The sequence below is a fragment of the Amblyomma mixtum genome, chromosome 2, assembly GCF_055824585.1.
Source record: "Amblyomma mixtum isolate Tamu chromosome 2, ASM5582458v1, whole genome shotgun sequence".
Classification (NCBI taxonomy): domain Eukaryota; kingdom Metazoa; phylum Arthropoda; class Arachnida; order Ixodida; family Ixodidae; genus Amblyomma; species Amblyomma mixtum.
The window spans coordinates 28888328-28906712 of record NC_143013.1 but is presented as its reverse complement, the minus strand read 5'-3'; the positions used below and the strand labels follow the sequence as shown (position 1 = coordinate 28906712).

Below are 18385 nucleotides of genomic sequence, written 5' to 3'. Positions count from 1 at the left end.
TTAGTGCTCCCCCAATTTTTATTCTGTTCACGTAAAATTTTACACTCCGAAATTTCACATATATATTCAGCAATATAGTTGCGGCGTACGCCGCAGGTCGCAGTTTTACCATGCGTGAATACTAGTTTCCAACGAAACCTATTCACTCTGGAGCATGTGCAGTGAAATTTATTATCGCCAATCTAGTTTTTCACGAACATCAATCAGCCTTTACACTGAGACGCCAACGTATAGGCAGGGATCCAAACGAAGACGCTAAATGCTAAGGACGCCAATGCTGTGTACGTCCACTTAGCCATCGTGGGACGACTATTTAGGTTCTGCCGTTTCCACACACATTTGAGTTGACTTGCCCGCGATGTTCTCCTTGCGAGCTGCATTCGTCGCGCATTCACTAAGCTTTACTGGACGTGAGCAGAGCCCGGCGTGGAGTCTTACAACACGAAGACCCACAAACGGTCGCCTAAAATGGCGCTCATTAGCACTCTGCGGTGTCTTTTTCGCGCTTAAACGCGCGCAATGCAAGTCCAGAAGGAACCACCTATTCCCACTTATGAACTCAGGGGTGCTTTCTTCTCGGCGTCGATGCCGTTTGTGCCGTTGATCTCCAACACGCCATTTCCTGGCTTGGACAGGTCCCCGACTTCGGCGTGATCGTCCTCTTCACCGTACATGTCTTTGACCCGCTTGGCGTAGTAGGACATGACCAGCTGGCACACCAGCCCGATGCTCATGAAGACGATGGTGACAGCGTGGAAGGCGACGCGCAGCTTGTCGGCGTCGTAGAAGGAGCAGTTGCCTCGGTGCCCTCCGCGGTCTTCCCACACTAGGCAGGTCGCGTCGAAGATCGCCGTGTAGATGAGCGGGTAGGGTATGGCTCCTGTGAAAAAGAAGGACACAAAATTAGAACACACTAAATTGGCTCCATGCGAGAGCATTAAGCTGGAACCGCATAGCGCGATTTTGGCCGCGATTTCCGCGCGGATGGTGGGATAATACATCACGAAATCGCGCCGCCGCGTGGTTCTACGCGAAGTACGTAGAAAAGAACGCTTCGCGCGGCGGCGCTGATGTCACGGCCGCCGTCCACCAATCAGCGTGCAGTCACGTGTCATTTTGGTTTTTTGGTTTGCCAACAGATGGCTCTGCTCTCCGAACGCCTCTAAAGCCCCTCAATAAACTAATTGCTTCATTGGGGGACTTTACGCCTCTCGGCGGAACCTTTTTGGCGGAACTGTGTTGTTTCCTCGGCAGAGCTGGCATTACCCCGCGTCGGCGGCAACGCGGCCGTTCGCCGCGCGTCGCACACTCCATGCGGTTCCGGTTTTACATGGCTCCGTCGCGTCAGCAAAAAGGATCCGCCATACGTGTCCGCAAATTCTGCCCTCGCGATAACCTCGTTCTCTGAATATAAATGTGTGCAAGTGGGATTGTGATAGATAGTGTGGGATAAAATTTTGCCGTGAGAAAAATTTGGCTGATGTGGTGTAATTAGTTCATTAATTAAACGCGTAAAAAACGTGAAAAATGCACTTATACGTCAAAATAGCCACGGACGTCGATGTAGTACATGGACGTCAGAACAACCACGGACGCCGATATAGTATGTGGACGTTTTGCTTTCGCATTGCTCGAATGCGGGCCGTCGCAGTGATGTCAAAATTTTTTTGTTCTTTTTTCACAGTTGTACACTTGTAGTGTGAGCGTTTATGTGCTGACCTGCAATCTAAACACAGATAGGCATATATGGGAATAAAAAGAGAGTAAGATGTCGTCTAGTGCACTGCCTGTTATAAAAGGGAGTGTGGTAGAGAACAGCTTATTCCCTTTTACTCCTTTTTTTTTACTGTGTATGTGTCAAGGCTTGACATTAAATCGTGGCATTAGCCTTTCGTAATCATGCTGCGGTTTAGAAAGAGCCTACAGATTAAATAGAATGCATACCGAGGAAGTTCAGGCAGCCGGCAAGCATCCCCACTGCTATTCCTTTGTCTGCCGGGTCAACGCACCTGCAAAACATGACAGAAGGAAGATACGGTTCAGCGGCGAGGTGATGCAAGGCTGTGCTCTGAATAAAAATGTTGCGGTCTATTATACTCTTTTTGGCATCAATATCAAGCCAATATGAAATGAAGAAAGGAAGCGGCTTTTATCTGCGGGACACTTAAAAGGATTCGACACCAAAAGATTTCGTCTTAGTTTCGGCTGCGTGTATCGTAGCACATTTATGGCGCTACAAATATCAGGAGGGCAAGACCTACACTCTTACCAAAGCTTGCAATACCAGGGCTGCAGCTATACCGGCACTACACGGCCCGGCCGAAAACGTCACGGCCTGGAAACGTTTTACAAGAGCAGTATGTACGTTACTGGAACTAAGCGGCAGCCTTCTGTCTACAGGAGATTGTGTGCATGCGTACAAAAATTTTGGTACACGGTTAAGACAGCTATTGTTAGAAGTTAATTGGAAGCCATTCGCTACAGCTTGCATTGCACTCAAGGCGCAGCTGTAGTGCGCGTAAATTTACTCGTGTAATTTTCGTTCTGAATAAATACAATGCCTAGTGAAAACTACTTTTAAGAAATGAGATCGCCTGGCTTGCGGAAGGCGAGAATCACTTTTCGCACTGCCGAAGTTTCTCTCTAAACTCTACAATAAGTTATTCAGGCCAGGGAGAGATAAATAATTGCTAAAAAAAATAATTTTTTTACTTGAAGGCACGCGCAGAATTTATGACGCATTGGCGGAGCAAACACCACGCGAGCTTCTACTAAACTGCACCGCGGCGACAAGTATTCGTCTCCTTCCGTAAGCAGTCACTCTCTACATTCGTAGATGCCTGGGAGTTCTCATACCACTCCTGGCCCAGTGGTGCAGTGGTTAAGCAATGCGCCACTGCCCTGAGATGGCAGGCGCTGCCACCGACGGGGCTACTGAGACCCAGCTTGCTCTTGCCGAGCAACCTCTGGCAACCAGTCATTAATTGAACTGCTGCCTTCCACGGTGGGCAGTTTGCTCAAAATTTGGTGGGCCGGTAGTTCACAACACGGTGGGCAGGTGGCAGGTTGCTGACCCCCTGGCAGGCAGTCTGCCACATGCTAGAGCACTAAAACAAACCTTATCGAACAATCATCATGAATGCTTGAAAACATATCAATGAATTTCACCAAGGTTTGATTGATCAGCTAACTCGAAGCTTCTGTCACCAACATATCACCAGTAGTCTTGTTGGCTGAGCTGTGGTAATACTGGCAACTAGTTTAATTTGAAGGTAGTGAGTAAAAATTACTTCAAGCAACGTTTTATGTAGTGTTAATCCTTATAATAGCAAGGATCGGAGGAATATCATAATTCCTGCCACGAAAGCGTACAACAATCGGTTACGCTTACCTGAGCGTGATGAGTGTTGACCCTACCCTGGAAAGCTGGGATATGAGCTTTCCCAGGCTGACGATCAGTACCAGGATGTACATGTTCTGACACGGGAAGTCGCAGAACCCGTGGGTGATTTTTGGTAGCAGCGCATCTAGTGCATTTGTCGAGTTTCCAAGAATGCAAGAGCACGCCATGGAAGCCTGCGAGGCGCGGTAAATAATCAATTAAGACAAGATATTTGACAAGTGAAGCTTACATGGGCATTATAGATAGAATAGAAAGCGTAAGGGGGTTGGGAGAGGGGGGGGGGGGGGCACAATTGCCGATCATCATCATCAAATCGTGCATACTCAACAAAGTAGAATGTCAAATTCGTATCTATACAAAGACTGCATTTTATTCTTGTTTCCTCAGGTGTATTGTTCAACTTTATTTGCCGTTAAATAAAAATTGCATCGTGCAGCATCCTTGACAATATACACTTATTCACTGAATTTTTATAATAGCAAAAAATACACAATTTTTCTGGAATACCCGTCATTAAATCTAGATTAGCAGGCTGTGCACTAAAGAGGCCAAGAAGATAACAGACGTTCTCATGGCTAAGACGCAGTAATTTCCAGAATGAGCTTGGTCTGCTCAAGACAACGTTGCGTCATGCTTCCAGGCTTGAAAGTTCAATAAATCTATGATCTTCGCCCTGTTCAATACATCTGTACAGACTGCTTCATGTACAGGAAGTCTCGGTGTTTTAAGCAAGGAGTATCTCATAAATCGCATTGGTCGCGTCCACGAAGCTGGAGAGGTGTTCGGCTATTCCCATTTACGAGGCTTACAATAACCGGAGCCAGTTAGAAGCATCTTCTTGGACATGAAGTTGTGCCTTAGCCGCGAGGGCCAGCAGTCGGTAACTGCGTAAAGAATGACCGGGAACCAAGCGTTCTCTGCCACCGTCTTTACTGCCCACTGCTGACTGCTGCGTAATGCGCTTTGGCATTTAGGCGATTTAACAAAAAAAGAAGAAAGAGAGAACGCAACCAGCGCGGTAGCTTCGATTTGATTTAGTTTTTCGGTTTATTTGGGCTTAACGTCCCAAATCAACTCAGGCTATGAGGGACGCCGTAGTGAAGGGCTCCAGAAATTTCGACCAATTGGGGTTCTTTAACGTGAACTGACATCGGACAATGCACGGGCCTCTTGAATTTCGCCTCCATCGAAATTCGGCCGCCGCGGCCGGGTTCCAACCCACGTCTATCGGGTCAGCAGCCGAGCGCCGTAACCACTGCGCCACCGCGGCGGGGCAAGCTTCGATTTGAGCGCACGTATATCATCTTAATCTGGATAGGGAGGGGTTATTTGTACTAAATTACTTTTATTTCTCCTTTGTGTTTCTGTGCCCCATGTCCCTTTCACCTAATGGGGCGAGCTTTAATTTTTTGCTGAGAGATTTTTAAAAAGTAGCTCAGAATGCAACAGTGCCACATCAGATGTCGCACCGAACCACAGAAACGTATGGTCACCTTCGCAAAAATAAAAATAAAAAGAATGGCGAGTCTCGATAGAATACTGAAATTCTCAACGAAAAGGTAGGAGGTGTTCCGAAAGCGTGTCCACTGTTAGTGCGTGCTCTTCACTACAGCAGCACGTGCAAGCCATCTTATCCATGCCTCCTTGACTCTTGATAAGCGGATTTTAAAGTAGTGAGATACGGCACTCTGTACACAATCAGAAACAAAACAAAAAAAAACTTCACTGGAGCTAGTTCTAACCGTTCGTACAGTGTTCATGGGAATGTTATGTAGCTAGAGGCGAGTTTTTGCAAAGTAAAATCAACGTACGTTTCCTCGATCGATGCAACCGGCCGCACAGGGAGAGAAGTACGTGGCACGCTCGGTGACATGGCAGATTGGCTGTAAATGACCGGTGGGGCAGGCACAGTCCTGGTTGCAGGCAGCGTTGAATGACAACCTGCGTGGAAAGTTTTGCTGCGGCTGAAGTTGATGTTGCGAATAGTGTCCATCGAAATTTGTGGAACGGAATTGATTGTTTGCCACTGTAGTGGCGCGTAGCATTGCGCTGGGGCGGTTTGTTCTTTATGCTTAAACTTTTGTTTTGTAGAGATGTCATCCAACATTTCTGCTACACGGGAAGTACATTATGGACCAATGAGGTGTGAAATGATGTACCGTTTTTGCGAGGTTCATTGAGACCCATCAGAAACATCACCACTGTAAGAACTAGAATTGGGCTAAATATAAAACTCCAGAGGCAAGGTTGAAAATTTGGCCCAGTGCAAATTTTTCACCAGATACATATGGCATAGCCTTTATGAGAACGTGTGCACTGGGCAAAGCCCTACGACTGAACTGAGGATGCACCTTCGTTGAAGCATTAGCTGTGGGAAATCTTTAAGTAATATATGTTCTGCCCTGTCTTAGTTCGCGCGAGTAACGTCCTATACAGCGAGTGTAAGTTATGTACACATTATGTTAATTTTTTCTTTTAATGAGACAGCATTTGGGTTGTCATGTAGTTTCCGGCTGGCATTAAAAACCGTTTTTATTTCTGCGCGTTATAAACTGGGGCGGCACATATCGCCTTTTTACTGTCACATGCCTTCGTGAGTAAATATTTGTCTTCTGTGAGATGACAGCACCCCACTCACAATTTTTTTTCGCGCTCTGCCAGTGCTTTTATTTTTTTGGCAGTCCACTATCCCTTGCCGTCCTTCTGTACCTTAAGCCTTCCTTGTTTTCTGCCAGACCCTACTAATAATCAGGCAACAACTACCTCTTGAGCTGCTGGCCTGCCCGCATTTTTGAAGGTCTCAAATACAGCATTGTGAGTCAACACAACATCCAATGCACAGATCACAGCATTCATTACGCTCTATAGACGTCGCTTTTCCTCAACGTGGGATGCCTGAAATTTTCCATTAGGAAAATCAGTCTTTGATCAGCGCGCGAGGTTTCCATGAATATGAAGGATTCACCCTGTAAAGGTATATCGGCAGGTCATAGTGTGAGATGCAGCAATTATCCACATTTATGGCACTAATCACTTCCTGCTTCGGTACAATTCCTGCCTTTAAAAGATTTGCTCAGTTTCTCGGTATATCTCATACGCAGGAAAAACAGAATCATATGACTAACCTAGCGCCCATTTTATATAACAATGGTCCTCAATTTAAAAACTTTCTAAAGAGAGCAATATCTGAAGAAGCAGGTGCTGCGGAAATTTATGAGCAAATTTTAAATGTGTCAGACCTTGAACACATATTATGGATGTCAGTTTTCAGGAACACAGGAAGCCGAAAATCCTGTAAAATTGTAAGAAACATTTTTTTTTTTCGGGGACATTTTAGCGGCACTACATGGTAAAAGTGCGTCACACTATTTTGGTAGCAGTGAGCTCATACCGGCCATCACTGTCTATCCCTGTACCGGCCAGTTGCCACCCAGAGCATCCAAGGAAGATTCCCGCGAAGAGGCCCGCAATGTTGACGAAGTCCGCGAAGGCTCCCAGCAGGCCGATGGTGCGGGCCCGTGGCTTCCACAAGCGAATGATCATTCCCCCAAGGAAAAGGCCGATCATCATAGCCAGCACCTTGGTGGGGCCTGCGTGCATTTGGTGAGCTTTACAACTACCATTACTAGAAATGTTTTCTGATCAGGAAATACGTTCAAGATAGGTTTGGTTTGGTTTAGTTTATTTGGGTTTAACGTCCCGAAGCAACTCAGGCTATGAGGGACGCCGTAGTCAAGGGCTCCGGAAATTTTTTGTTCACCTTTTTTTTTTCTTTTTTCTTTTTTTTTTCTTTTTTTTTCTTTTTCTCCTAATCCCCTGCTACCAGTTCTCGGAAACCATGACACTCCTGTTACCCCCTCTGCCCCCACTTTTTGGCTTTCTCTGAACACGAACACGAGTATCTGCCTCACATATCTCGGTGGACTTACTTGATTTTATTTTAAGGGCATAGGCTACGGCTTCGGTGAAGTCATTAGAATAATCATACTTGCGACACTTTTGGCGCTACGAAGTGAAGCAAAAGTCGCATTCCAAATGACTGATGCCTGAACAAAACTAATCGACACCAAAATTAGACAGAGTTCCCGGATTTCACAAGCCAGAATATAACTATGCCAGAATATTTTCAGGACACCGACATTCAGAACTGCTTTACAAAACGTTGCGCTTCAGTTTCTGGTCATCTTAAATAGTTAACATACGTAAATCACACACTTTGCGTTAGGGTTTGGTATATGTTGAAGCTAAAGGTCTTAAAACATCACCGACGGCCAGCAGCCGCGCATGCGTGCAACGAGCAGGTGCGAATGACCTGACCGGACCTATTCTGTGTGTTAAGCCACTTATGGTGACTGGCAATGAACGTCGTTTATTTTTAGTTACGCCAACTGAAACTGATGGGTCACTTCTGGCGCTATCCCTCGTATTTCGACGCAAATTTTGGACTAGACCTTGCCGCTTACTTTATCCGCTTCGACCAGTCTTGACATGACCGGCGAAATTTCGCTTAAGTCGGTCTCTAATAAGCAGAATGTCATACCCTCAATATAGACACTCCGCGAAACATCACCTTAGGACATCAGGACGGTGCAGCCTTCACTGGATGCCAATAAACTTTAAGTCACAGTTCGCCTCCGGAGCCTCTCTCAGCTTAGAGCCGCAAGAAAAAGTTACAATGGACTGTTGCTGTCGACTCCAAATGAGGAAGACTGCTCTGTTCTCGACTTCGCGATTATAAGCAATTGTGGCGCGAGAAAAGGTATCTGGAATCATATGCAACGTACAAACCTTGCGCTTCCGAAGCCGTGTGCCTTTCTTATACAGATTGACGTTTCTGCTTTGCCATTTTTCGCTACGAGACATTACTCACATGTTTTAGAAGCTTTTCATGCTACATCCTTCCTAAAAATAAACGCTACAATTTTCTTACGCCTTTTTTTGTTTGTTTCCGGTGGTTGCGCTGATGATTCTTTCTCGTCATAGCCGGGTTGTCCAATAATGTTTAGAAGTGTTCCAACATTTACTCAACAAAGAATTTGCCCATTCTCTCAGGACAGCGTTAAGCCGCTTAAATAAATATTGAGAGCTAAATGTCGCGGACGACACGTCAGCGTTTCCGCAAGAATTCGATACGTCATGAACACGTATGTGTTTCATGAGTGCTTTTGCACGTACCTGTAAAGAGGCTGGCCTTCGACGCAGAAACTCGGTACTGGTTCTCCACATACTTCGGGAACATGCTGACGTAGCCACCGATGGCATTGATGATGAAGACGAGTGTCGCCATTTTCCACATCAGGACAGGGTTCTTGGAGAGCCGCATCACGGCAGTCTTGAAATCTGCGTTATTCAAATAAATATATCTAAAGAGAAACTGTATTCCGCTTTAAGTGAGGAAAGACGTGGAGACCTCTTACAGCGAAAGCAATGAATACAAATTAATCAAATAAACATTCACTACTTTAATTTCAACACACGGTAGCGCAACAGATCAGCTTCGCAGGCCGCTGCGCGAGAGCTCTAGACTATAGCCGCAGCCGAACACGCCTTGTGTTAAACTGCAACAGGCTATCGCGCTGTGCATTGCACATCGTCTTCTTCATCGGCTAATCCTACTATCTAACTAACATTCGCGTTTGGAGCTATGTGGCGGTAAGAGGAGGAGGAACAACTTTATTTTAAGGAAAGAACAAAATGTCCTCGTAGGTGGGCTCCTACTTGTCCAAGAGTCCGCGGGATTGGGATTCACGGAGAGCTCTGTCCACTAGCCATGTTTAGCCAGCTGGTTGGGCAGCTCACAGAGCAGCCTCCCATGATAAGGTGGATGGGTTGGGTTAGAGGGAACTGCTATGGGTTGGGGGCATTTCCACAGGTATTGCGTAAGGGGGATAGATGTGCCCTGCATGCGTTGAGAGTGTTGTGGCAGATAAACGGCGCCAGAGCAATATGCGTTGGCGCTGACAATTCTGCTGCAGAAACGCGGCTCTGGAGCAAACGCCGTCGGTGTAAATTAGGTAAATTGGCACTGACGATGACAAAGTTGAAGACGCGCATATCTGGCTCCCTAGGCTCAGTGGAAACCTCAATCGCGCTTTCAGGTACGTAGCGGTAGTGTCCACATGCAAAGAAATTTGCTTTCGCACAATATTTCGTAGTTAGCAATGCTAAACCACCAGCCATTTTTTGTAAGCAAAACAGCTAAAACTTTACACGACTTAAACCAGAAAGCTCTAACTACGATATCCAAATCGGGCCCTCACGTCCAACATTCTTGAGCAAAATTTTTGAAATTTGGAAAATTGTATAATACCGTTACGAAAATATTGAAGGTAATTGTCCATTCTTCAGATGTGTAACAAAATATTTCTTTTAGAGTGTTTCCATCAATCGCAACGAACAATCAAGACTTTTATAGAAAACCAGTGGGGAATGCTTCTGAGGATAGCAAAACGTTAATAGAAAAAAAATGGAAGACTGCCGTCGTTTGATCTTCGGATATATTGATTGCTATAGTGAAATCTTAGATTATGTGAAAAAACTGCACTCATAAACGGTTGCCCGCTGCAAAATGGTTTTGTCCAGAATTTTTGGGCATCTGGGGATTTCTGACTGCTCCGTTCATAAACGTCAGATACGCTGTTCACGATCTTGGCTTCAAACGACCAGAACTATAGACCGAAACAACGAGTATATATCGAGGGTGAAGTTGGAAAATGACCGCATTTGCGCAAACACTTATGCACCAAAAAACTATAGTCTCTACATTTCCTCGGAGAGAAACTCAGTTCGTGGTCTTTCCGGGAAGCGCATCATGCGAAAATTGTGGCGGATAGTCTGAGTCCAGCAGAAGCTCTCTAGAGCGCGGCGCGTCGTGTCAAGTGCTCTCCGCGCTGTCAGAGTGCGCGTGTGGAAGCTATCAGTCTTTGAGATTGCCGCACAGACCACCCGAAAAGAGCGTCAAATCTGTCGGAAGCGAAAAACCACCGAAGACCGAACTACAGCTGAAGCTATATGACTGCAGGTATTTGTTCCTTAGAAAAGAACACAGGCGCGAAGCTCTGCTGTGCGGCGATGAGTCCAACTTGTGAAAGAAATAAGGATGTATTCGATGAGAATGGCAATCGGGGTTCCATGGATATTCTTTGTAATCAATGAATTTTTTATATGCGATGGCAACTGTGTCGATACAAGGAACGTATACTGCGTTTTGCACAAAAACACTGCAATTGTTGTTCTTTTTTTGAAATCATGTATCACACGAGGTGCAAAACGTCGCTTTTGCGATTTCTCAAAATCGCTAGTTTGGACTGTCACTGAAAGCAAAATAAAATTTTTAGAACCCGATATTTTAAGTTGTTATATCGAAACTTTCTTCTTGGAAACAGTGCAGAACCATTTTTTGGTTCCTATAATTTCCCAGCGAACAAATAGCAAACAATGCTGAAAAAGTAACGTATTTCAAAAAGGGCAGCCTTCACAAAAATAATGAGGCAAGAAGGAATGAAAACTTGAAGCTTAAAGTTTCTTTAGTACTAATTTTTTTTCTTACTGCCGTCGGACAAAATTGATTTTTTAATGAAGCGTTGAAATGATTTGGAGTTCAAAGAAAAGTGAAGTTTGCCGTAGATTTATTTTAATTTTCTTTAAAGTTCCCCTGAAAGGCCTTTGGTACCTATTATTTTTATATCAAGAAAAAATACGTGTATCTATTGTTTAAACTATAAAAATGCTCTTAATGAAGACTGTGCACCTTGCAGTTACCATTACTGACTATTGTCCGTTAAAAAGAGCAGCAATCATGAGTTCCACTTCGGACTGAATGCGTGGGGTTGCGTTTTAGCTATCACAATGGTAAGATCTCAGAAAATTAACGCGGAAAATTGGGCGTGTTGGTACATGACTTGAATAAATAAATAGCAGCGCAAAGAGACAAGGACAAGAAGAGACAACAAGGACGGCGCTGAACTTCCAACTTTTATTTCTAACGAATCGTGCGAACATATATGCACTCTGTACAATCCGGCGTCAGCATGCACTGACGATGACGCCGGATTGTACAGAGTGCATATATGTTCGCACGATTCGTTAGAAATAAAAGTTGGAAGTTCAGCGCCGTCCTTGTTGTCTCTTCTTGTCCTTGTCTCTTTGCGCTGCTATTTATTTATTCATCTCAGAAAATACTTCGGAAGCATGTTTTTGCTTATAAGCTTTTTTAAATAAGTCAAACCAAAAATATATTTGCTTCTTGGCGTTGATTTTACACGTCTGGCTAATGGGTGTCAGAACTTTGACCCACTTCAAGTGTTTTACGACAATTTGGTTTGGAATCAAATTTAAAAAAGCTTAGCAAACTCTTGCAGCGCTTAAACCAACCGTATCTCCTTTAATTATATATAAACGGAGGGTGCGCGAAATGGTACAGTTGTATTTCTGCTTATGGTACTCTAAAATGTACAAGGACAGCGAGAAATATATCAATTGTGCATATGTCGGCAGGCAAGTGCGGCCTGTGCGTTCGGTACAAGCAAGCGTTGCAGAAATGACGTAACTTTCGTCACACAGACAAAAAAATTTCAATGAGGTAAACATAAAAACCTAACCGCAACTTGGGAGCCAAATCAAATCGTTAAATACCTAAGGCTTCTTTTTTGCGATTAAATAACATTTAAGGAAGGTCATTGAATTACTCGCCACAATTACTCAAGATGTATTCCAGCAGGATTTACGCATGAAAGAATGTAGAGCTCTAACTAGAAAATATAGTTCTGCATTTTCGCTTCAATCAGTACTAAACGCCCGCCTTTCAAGATTCAGTCAAAGCATACCATTTGCAAAAATATATTAGTTAGCGAATTTCAGATCAATTTCCGCCTCAAAAAAATATAGACGCGGAAATTGGTCTTTATTTCCGACGATATGTCTGACGAGTCCGCACATCTGTGCTGGTGCCGCAACAAAGCGTAACATGCATCAACACAATGTGTCCATCTATACGCCTAGGAACCTTTTGCCGACAGGACTCCCACTTACTGTAAGAGCAAATATTATTTTCATGAGCTCCAACACAAGGATTACTAAACAACAAAGCTGATGTTTCCGATCACCGGGAACACAAAAACTGCGAGCAATGGCGATGATGGGCTAGTTAACAAACGCTACACACCTCGATCTCGACTGGAAATAAAAGCTTAGATAGAGCAAGTGGCTTCTTAGGCGCACTTAAAGGAGACATAAACGGTATTAGCATCTAGGACTTTCGGCATAGTGAGCTTACAGAGTGTCAGGACAGGATGAAAGAGGACATAAAAAGTACACAATAACCACATGTATCGAATGTAAAGATGTTCCATTGAATTTAGGCAATGCTATGGGGCCAACACTGTTGTTTTGGAGTGAATTTCATTCTATTCTAATTTGCGGTCTTGTGCAGGGTTACTCCTTGTGGGGATAGCGACATGATCTGTTCCTGTTTATTTGATAATACAGTTTCTGGAAACAGAGTCATGGACCTGAAAAAGTTATTTATTTGAAGACGTTCGCGCTTCGTCTAAAACGTTGAATGTCCTGAAAAAAGTCCGTTGCCAATGAATGCAGGCCAGTGCGAATTTCTGCGTCAAGAAAGTTCATGGAGTATTAACCTGAACCAGCTCCGGCTTGTACTTCAGCCTATGTTAACCGACCTGTTAAAAGTTATTAACATCAAGGCACTCATAGTTTCATGAGGAAAAGTTGTCCGTTTTAAAACACATATATGATAATTTCTATGGGGAGTTCCCAGCCGTATAAAATTCGCTAAAAGACAGTGAATAAAGAAATACAATAACTGAGCAATACTAAACGCAGCTAAACGATAAAATAACAGTAGAACACACAAGTTCAGAAGGACAGAATATTTATTCTTGCTAGCATTTGCGAGAATTGGAGAGAGCACGCGAAACAGAGGACTTATATCAATGTTGAACGTATCTGAAACAAGCGAAACAGTGCAAAAGCGGTGTTTTTTACTTCATGTGATATACAATTTTTCCCCCCAAAAAATTCAGTGTTTCTACAAAACCGAGTACCGTCCCTTTTCGTGACAACATTTGTCCATCACATATAGAAGTTGCATTGAAAACAAAACATGTTCAATGCGTCAACGCCTGTCAGCGGAAAATGAAGTGTTGAACTGGCACCTTATGTCCTCTCGTTCGGTGACCACGAGACTTTAGTCAGTGAAGTGAAGACCAAGTTAAAATTGATTGAGGAGAAGTTTATATGCCACAGCGTCGCAACGTCAGCTAGCTGAAGGACCGGGGGGCGCCTAATCTGGTTGTCATTTAGGAGTGGCGTCACTGATAGGGCATCTGACCGGGCCACACGTATCTGTCTATTTATTGACTCAGCGGTGGCTTAGTGAATATCGCGTCCGGCTGTTTATCCCAAGGTCGTGAGATCGGATCCCTGCCACGGCAGGTGCATTTCGATGTAGCCGAAATACCCTAGCTCAGTGTGATGTTATTAAGCACATTAAAGAACATCATGCGGTAAAATAAATCCGAAGTCCTGCAATACAGCTTCTCTCATGACTCGCGTGTAGGAGAGATTAAACAAACGTACCTTATCATACCATAACATATCGCACCACAGCTATTTACTGTCCGTAACGACAAAACAATACTACAGTTAACTGCAAAGGAATTGTTTTTCAGTTATCGGTATTATTAATTCATTTATTCCTTTTAGGCTTGTATACTGCGGTTATGTTTTCGTCATTAAACTCTTCTTTTTGTACCTTACCCATTTTTTTTACTTTTGATAAGTTTGAGCCCGTCACATTCAGTGGCACAAACTGAGAACGTTCTATTCATCTTTTTGTCAAGCACCCATGGCTGAAACAAACTTTAGCCCCGTGAGTTTGAGAAAAGTCCTCACCTCTTGCGTCACTGGCGATCTTTTCACGAAGTGACTTCGGTTCGGTTTTTTTCTTCTCAGGCCGCGCATACACGGAGCTCCTGCGGATGTGTTTTGGGAACAGCGACATCGGCAGCGACATCAGTGCCATGGCGCCTCCCCAGACGACGAAGCCCAGCCACCAGGCGCCGATCCAGTTCGGGTGCGTCCGCTTTATGCCCGGGTCCACTGGTGCGCGCAGAGCATGCGAGAGAACATTTTATATTAGACAGCAGCAAAAAAAAAAAAAAAAAGGAGGAGGCCAGAGGACGTTGTCAGTTTGGGGGATATATTCAGAAAGCGGATAAAGCGAACGTTAGCACACGAAATAAATGCACTTATCGCTGCCTGCCTTCAGTTCGATATGTGGTGTTACGTTTACGTTTTAACAGAGATAAGGAGTTAAACGAGGCAGAAAGTTTGGAAAGTTGATTAATCTTCAATTTGAACAGAGCAAAAAAAGCGGGGTCGAAAACAAAAAAAAAACAATCGAGCACCAAGAGTGCTGACTCTGCACTGACGCCTGTATTAATGGCGCGGTTTCCGCGAACCTCACTATTTCGTTAATTTTTTTGCAGATTTCTCAGCATCCAGAAATGGTATGAAAAAAAAAAAACTGCTCTTAAACTTCAATTATTACAGTGAAAGCTCTGTAGGCTAACCGTAAAATCTTCCGAAAGGTCATGAAAGGCGTCACAAGAACGTGCCCACAGCAGCTGCCATTATTAATTACGAGGTGCGTACAATCTAACTGGCTTTGCTGTAGTGGGGAGTATCCCCGAGCCTCTGAATAAGAAACTGAAACAAATGTGGCACCCGCGTTATATTTCTAAGGCAAAACCAATAGAATGAACCGCCCTCAATTTATTACGCGTTAGGCACGAAAGCACAACACCCGACAGTTTCGAACTTCTGTAGTCAAGGCTCTCTCAAGTATCGTTGTTTTTCCGCTGGATATTTAGAACTCAGTTATTTTGGAACACCGGAAATTTGTAATTTAGATGGGGGCCTCTTTTTCTTCTAATACTCCTAGCAACAATGTGAATTGTTCTTCCTTCCACAGAAAGTGCCTTTAGTGAAACTTGCTGCAAGATTTGCTCCTCTTCAAAACCGCTTTAGACATTTGTACCAGTGTGGCGTCATTGTGTGAGTATAATACGTGCCGTAATAACTGCGCGCCCCGTATATATTGGGACTTAATATTTTCAAGCATACCTATAGCTCCTGCAAGAGTTAAAGGGAAGACAAAACATATGTTTACGTGAGGCCACTCGGACGAAGTAAACAGAAGGAACAAAGAAATACAGATTATTACAATTCTTCCTGATAACATATGCCTTCATTGCACTGCGAAGATTCTGAAGGTTAAGATAAGAGCTTATCTATATATTGTACTTATCTAGGCAATAAATTCCTCATTTTTTTTCAAGCCCTGTAGACAACTTTCTGAAAAATAGTTTCTGTTCAAGCAGATGTTTCTTTCCTGTGCTTGGGAACCGCTGGTAGCTATCCATTAAATTTTCTCTTTTTGATGAACACTTAACAACGTGTTACATTTTTGTGCGTTCCCTTGATTTAAGAAGAAAATAGTCAAATCTTTTTAAAGCTTGAAAATCGAGACGGTGCAAAAGAGAGATTGGTGATTCCCTTATTTTACTTACCGAAAGGTGACTCGTAGATGCTTAGGCAAACCGATGCCGAAACGTACCCCAACATGGGTCCAACGAGGCGCAGAGACATGATTAAACCTGCATAGAACAAAACGAAACCTCTTTAGAAAATTACTGTAACAACGACAATAAATAATCTCTTTATAATAATAGAAGATTTCCTTTTCGACCCCGATTAGACACAACTACAAATTTGTTCTTTCAACCACAATGACTGTTTACTACTTCTATGAAAATTCTTTACAAGCTTCCCGGTGGCTGGCACCAAGACCTCCGTTTTCCCTCCTTGAAGTTCCAAGAGAACCTAAGCAAGCGGTTGGGACTTGAAGAAAGAGTACATGATGCGTGAGCGATGGAATGTTTAGTGCTGTACGGAACTGCCCTTCTGTTAAATTTGTCTTCCATTAAAACGCTTAAGTACTCTAGCATAAATATTCAGAATGTCCACGGATATGACGCTGCATTTAAACCGTCATTAAAAACCTTTGTTAACCTAATCTCACGGGACCCTATTAACGCAGGAGGTCACGCTAATTAGTGCAGCATATCAAATTGTTATCAGTTCATAGCATGCTCAGCACAACCTGACCGTGCCTATGCCACGGCACAAGTTGTGACTGGGAGAAAGCAAAACGCAGTGAGCAAAAAAGGATTTTCAACTTACTGAAGTACACTGGAGAGTTCTTCTTCTTCACATTGTCGTCTGTGTACGTTGCCCCGGCTATGTAGAAGGCCGTGCCGCCGATTCCATTGAGAAAGTTAGCCAAAAACAAAAGAAAAACAGCCACAATGGCTGTCGGTGCTGGCGCCTCGTCATTGACAACTCCGGGACCATCGCTGTCGTTGTTTTCCACCTTTGTGCAGAACTTCAGCTGTCTGGTCGCACTCAGTGACACGGCATGTGTCTCAGTGTCAGACGTAGGCCCACCATAGTTTATAAATCCTGGCCCGTAGATGAGGTAGGGCAAGACGCTGCAGAAGCATCCCAAAACAGAGATCCAAACTCCAAAGGAGATGATCTTGGGCCGGCTGATTTTTGTGGCGTAGTAACCGATCAGCAAGCTAGCGAAGAGCGCGCTGATGTTGTCCGCGATGAGAATGATGCCGAAGGTTTTTCCAGTCAGGCCGAACTTCCTCTCAATTGTGGACATGCACCCGTTCAGGTAGGCCTTCAGCGCTCCTTGAAATATGCCGAACAGTGTGTAGAACAGGAGAAAGTAGTAGGCCTTGGCGAATCGCTGGAGCCAGGGTGGCCTGTATCCTAATATGCCGCACATAAAATCCGGGTCAGTCTCCTGCCTTTCAACTGCATCATCGGCGGGCTCCTTCGTCGGAACCGCTTCGAACTTGGGCTTCTTGGAAGACATGGCCCTCTCGCCAGCCTAGCCGCCTCAAACTAAACGCGGTGGCTGCTCGTCGAAGACTGCAGAGTGATGGTCGCAGACCCGGAGTACAAGGCTGGAGAGAGGCCTTCTTGAAGGCTCCAAGGCGCAGTCTGGCGGACGATATTGGCAGCGTCGTACCAGTAGGCACGGAGCTGATCTGTGACTAAGGTGGCTTTGAAGGGGCCAGCAAATCTGCCAGCGCTGTGTTTCCCGATAGCCACAAAGTGAACCTTCTCGCTGATAACATCTAAACACATCTTTCGCCGATAAGCAAGGGACTCGTCTTGGTCCGAGGGGGATATCGGACCACGCGATGTCGCCAGAAGACTTTTCAGGGTATCTATCGCCTAGCTGTGGCCTTGTCTCGCCTAATGCTTTCTTTTGGTGGCAATGTGATCATCTTGGGTTGTCTAGAGAAGATTGCTCTTGGCTGCGTGATGCTCCTGGTCTTTTGGAAACGCACTTGCAATCGCGTTTGTGAATACGCGCAAAGCAATTGCGGGGGAATAGAGATTTCACCAGTCATCCCCTGCTCTTCGTGTGAAGTTAAGGCTAATGAAATGATGTTACACTGTGAGCTTGCCTGTCCCACTTTCCCCACCTTTCACGCTGTCATTAAAGAGACAGTGATTGCAACTACTACAACAACATCCAAATGTTATGGAGGTTTTTTTTTTGGCTCATTTGTGTTGTTTGGTAGCACGATATGCAATCATTTATGAGAAATTTGCAGTTCAAACTAAAACTACTTTCCACTCGATTCAAACTAGTGACGTTGATGCTGACGTCGTGAAAATTATAAACTCCATGATCGGTGACTGGAAGTGGATAGCGATACGGTCTAACCTGACAGGTTTACAAAGAGACTAGGTAATTTTGCCATCTTTTTTTTTTCGGGTGTGAGAGTGGGAAAATGGCCTGAGGCGTGCATTTCATTTTGTTGGTCTTTTGTGGTTTTTTAAAGCCCTGTTCTCAAATAAAGTATTATCATTTGG

The 18385-nt window shown here is 44.3% G+C and overlaps 1 protein-coding gene across 1 annotated transcript; it reads right to left on the bottom strand.

The window, feature by feature from the left end:
• Window positions 1-17558, bottom strand: LOC149358800 (solute carrier organic anion transporter family member 74D-like). Its single transcript, XM_089570991.1, has 9 exons — window positions 16670-17558; window positions 15997-16083; window positions 14318-14524; window positions 8579-8743; window positions 6795-6993; window positions 5215-5344; window positions 3392-3576; window positions 1945-2009; window positions 1-880 (listed from the first exon to the last, which is right to left on the bottom strand). Exons 1-9 carry the CDS (start codon window positions 17370-17372, stop codon window positions 552-554), a joined length of 2070 nt encoding a protein of 689 aa, XP_089427117.1. The 5' UTR covers window positions 17373-17558; the 3' UTR covers window positions 1-551.
• Window positions 17559-18385: the final 827 nt, after the last annotated feature.

Bases quoted from the DNA above. Each gene is read 5' to 3' on its own strand.
- LOC149358800 (XM_089570991.1), bottom strand. From the start codon at position 17,372: ATGTCTTCCAAGAAGCCCAAGTTCGAAGCGGTTCCGACGAAGGAGCCC. The intron at 6,994-8,578 runs GTACGTGCAAAA...AAATGCACGCAG, and splicing joins GAAGGCCAGCCTCTTTACAG to GCCCCACCAAGGTGCTGGCT. The intron at 5,345-6,794 runs GTATGAGCTCAC...CTTTCCACGCAG, and splicing joins GGGATAGACAGTGATGGCCG to GTTGTCATTCAACGCTGCCT.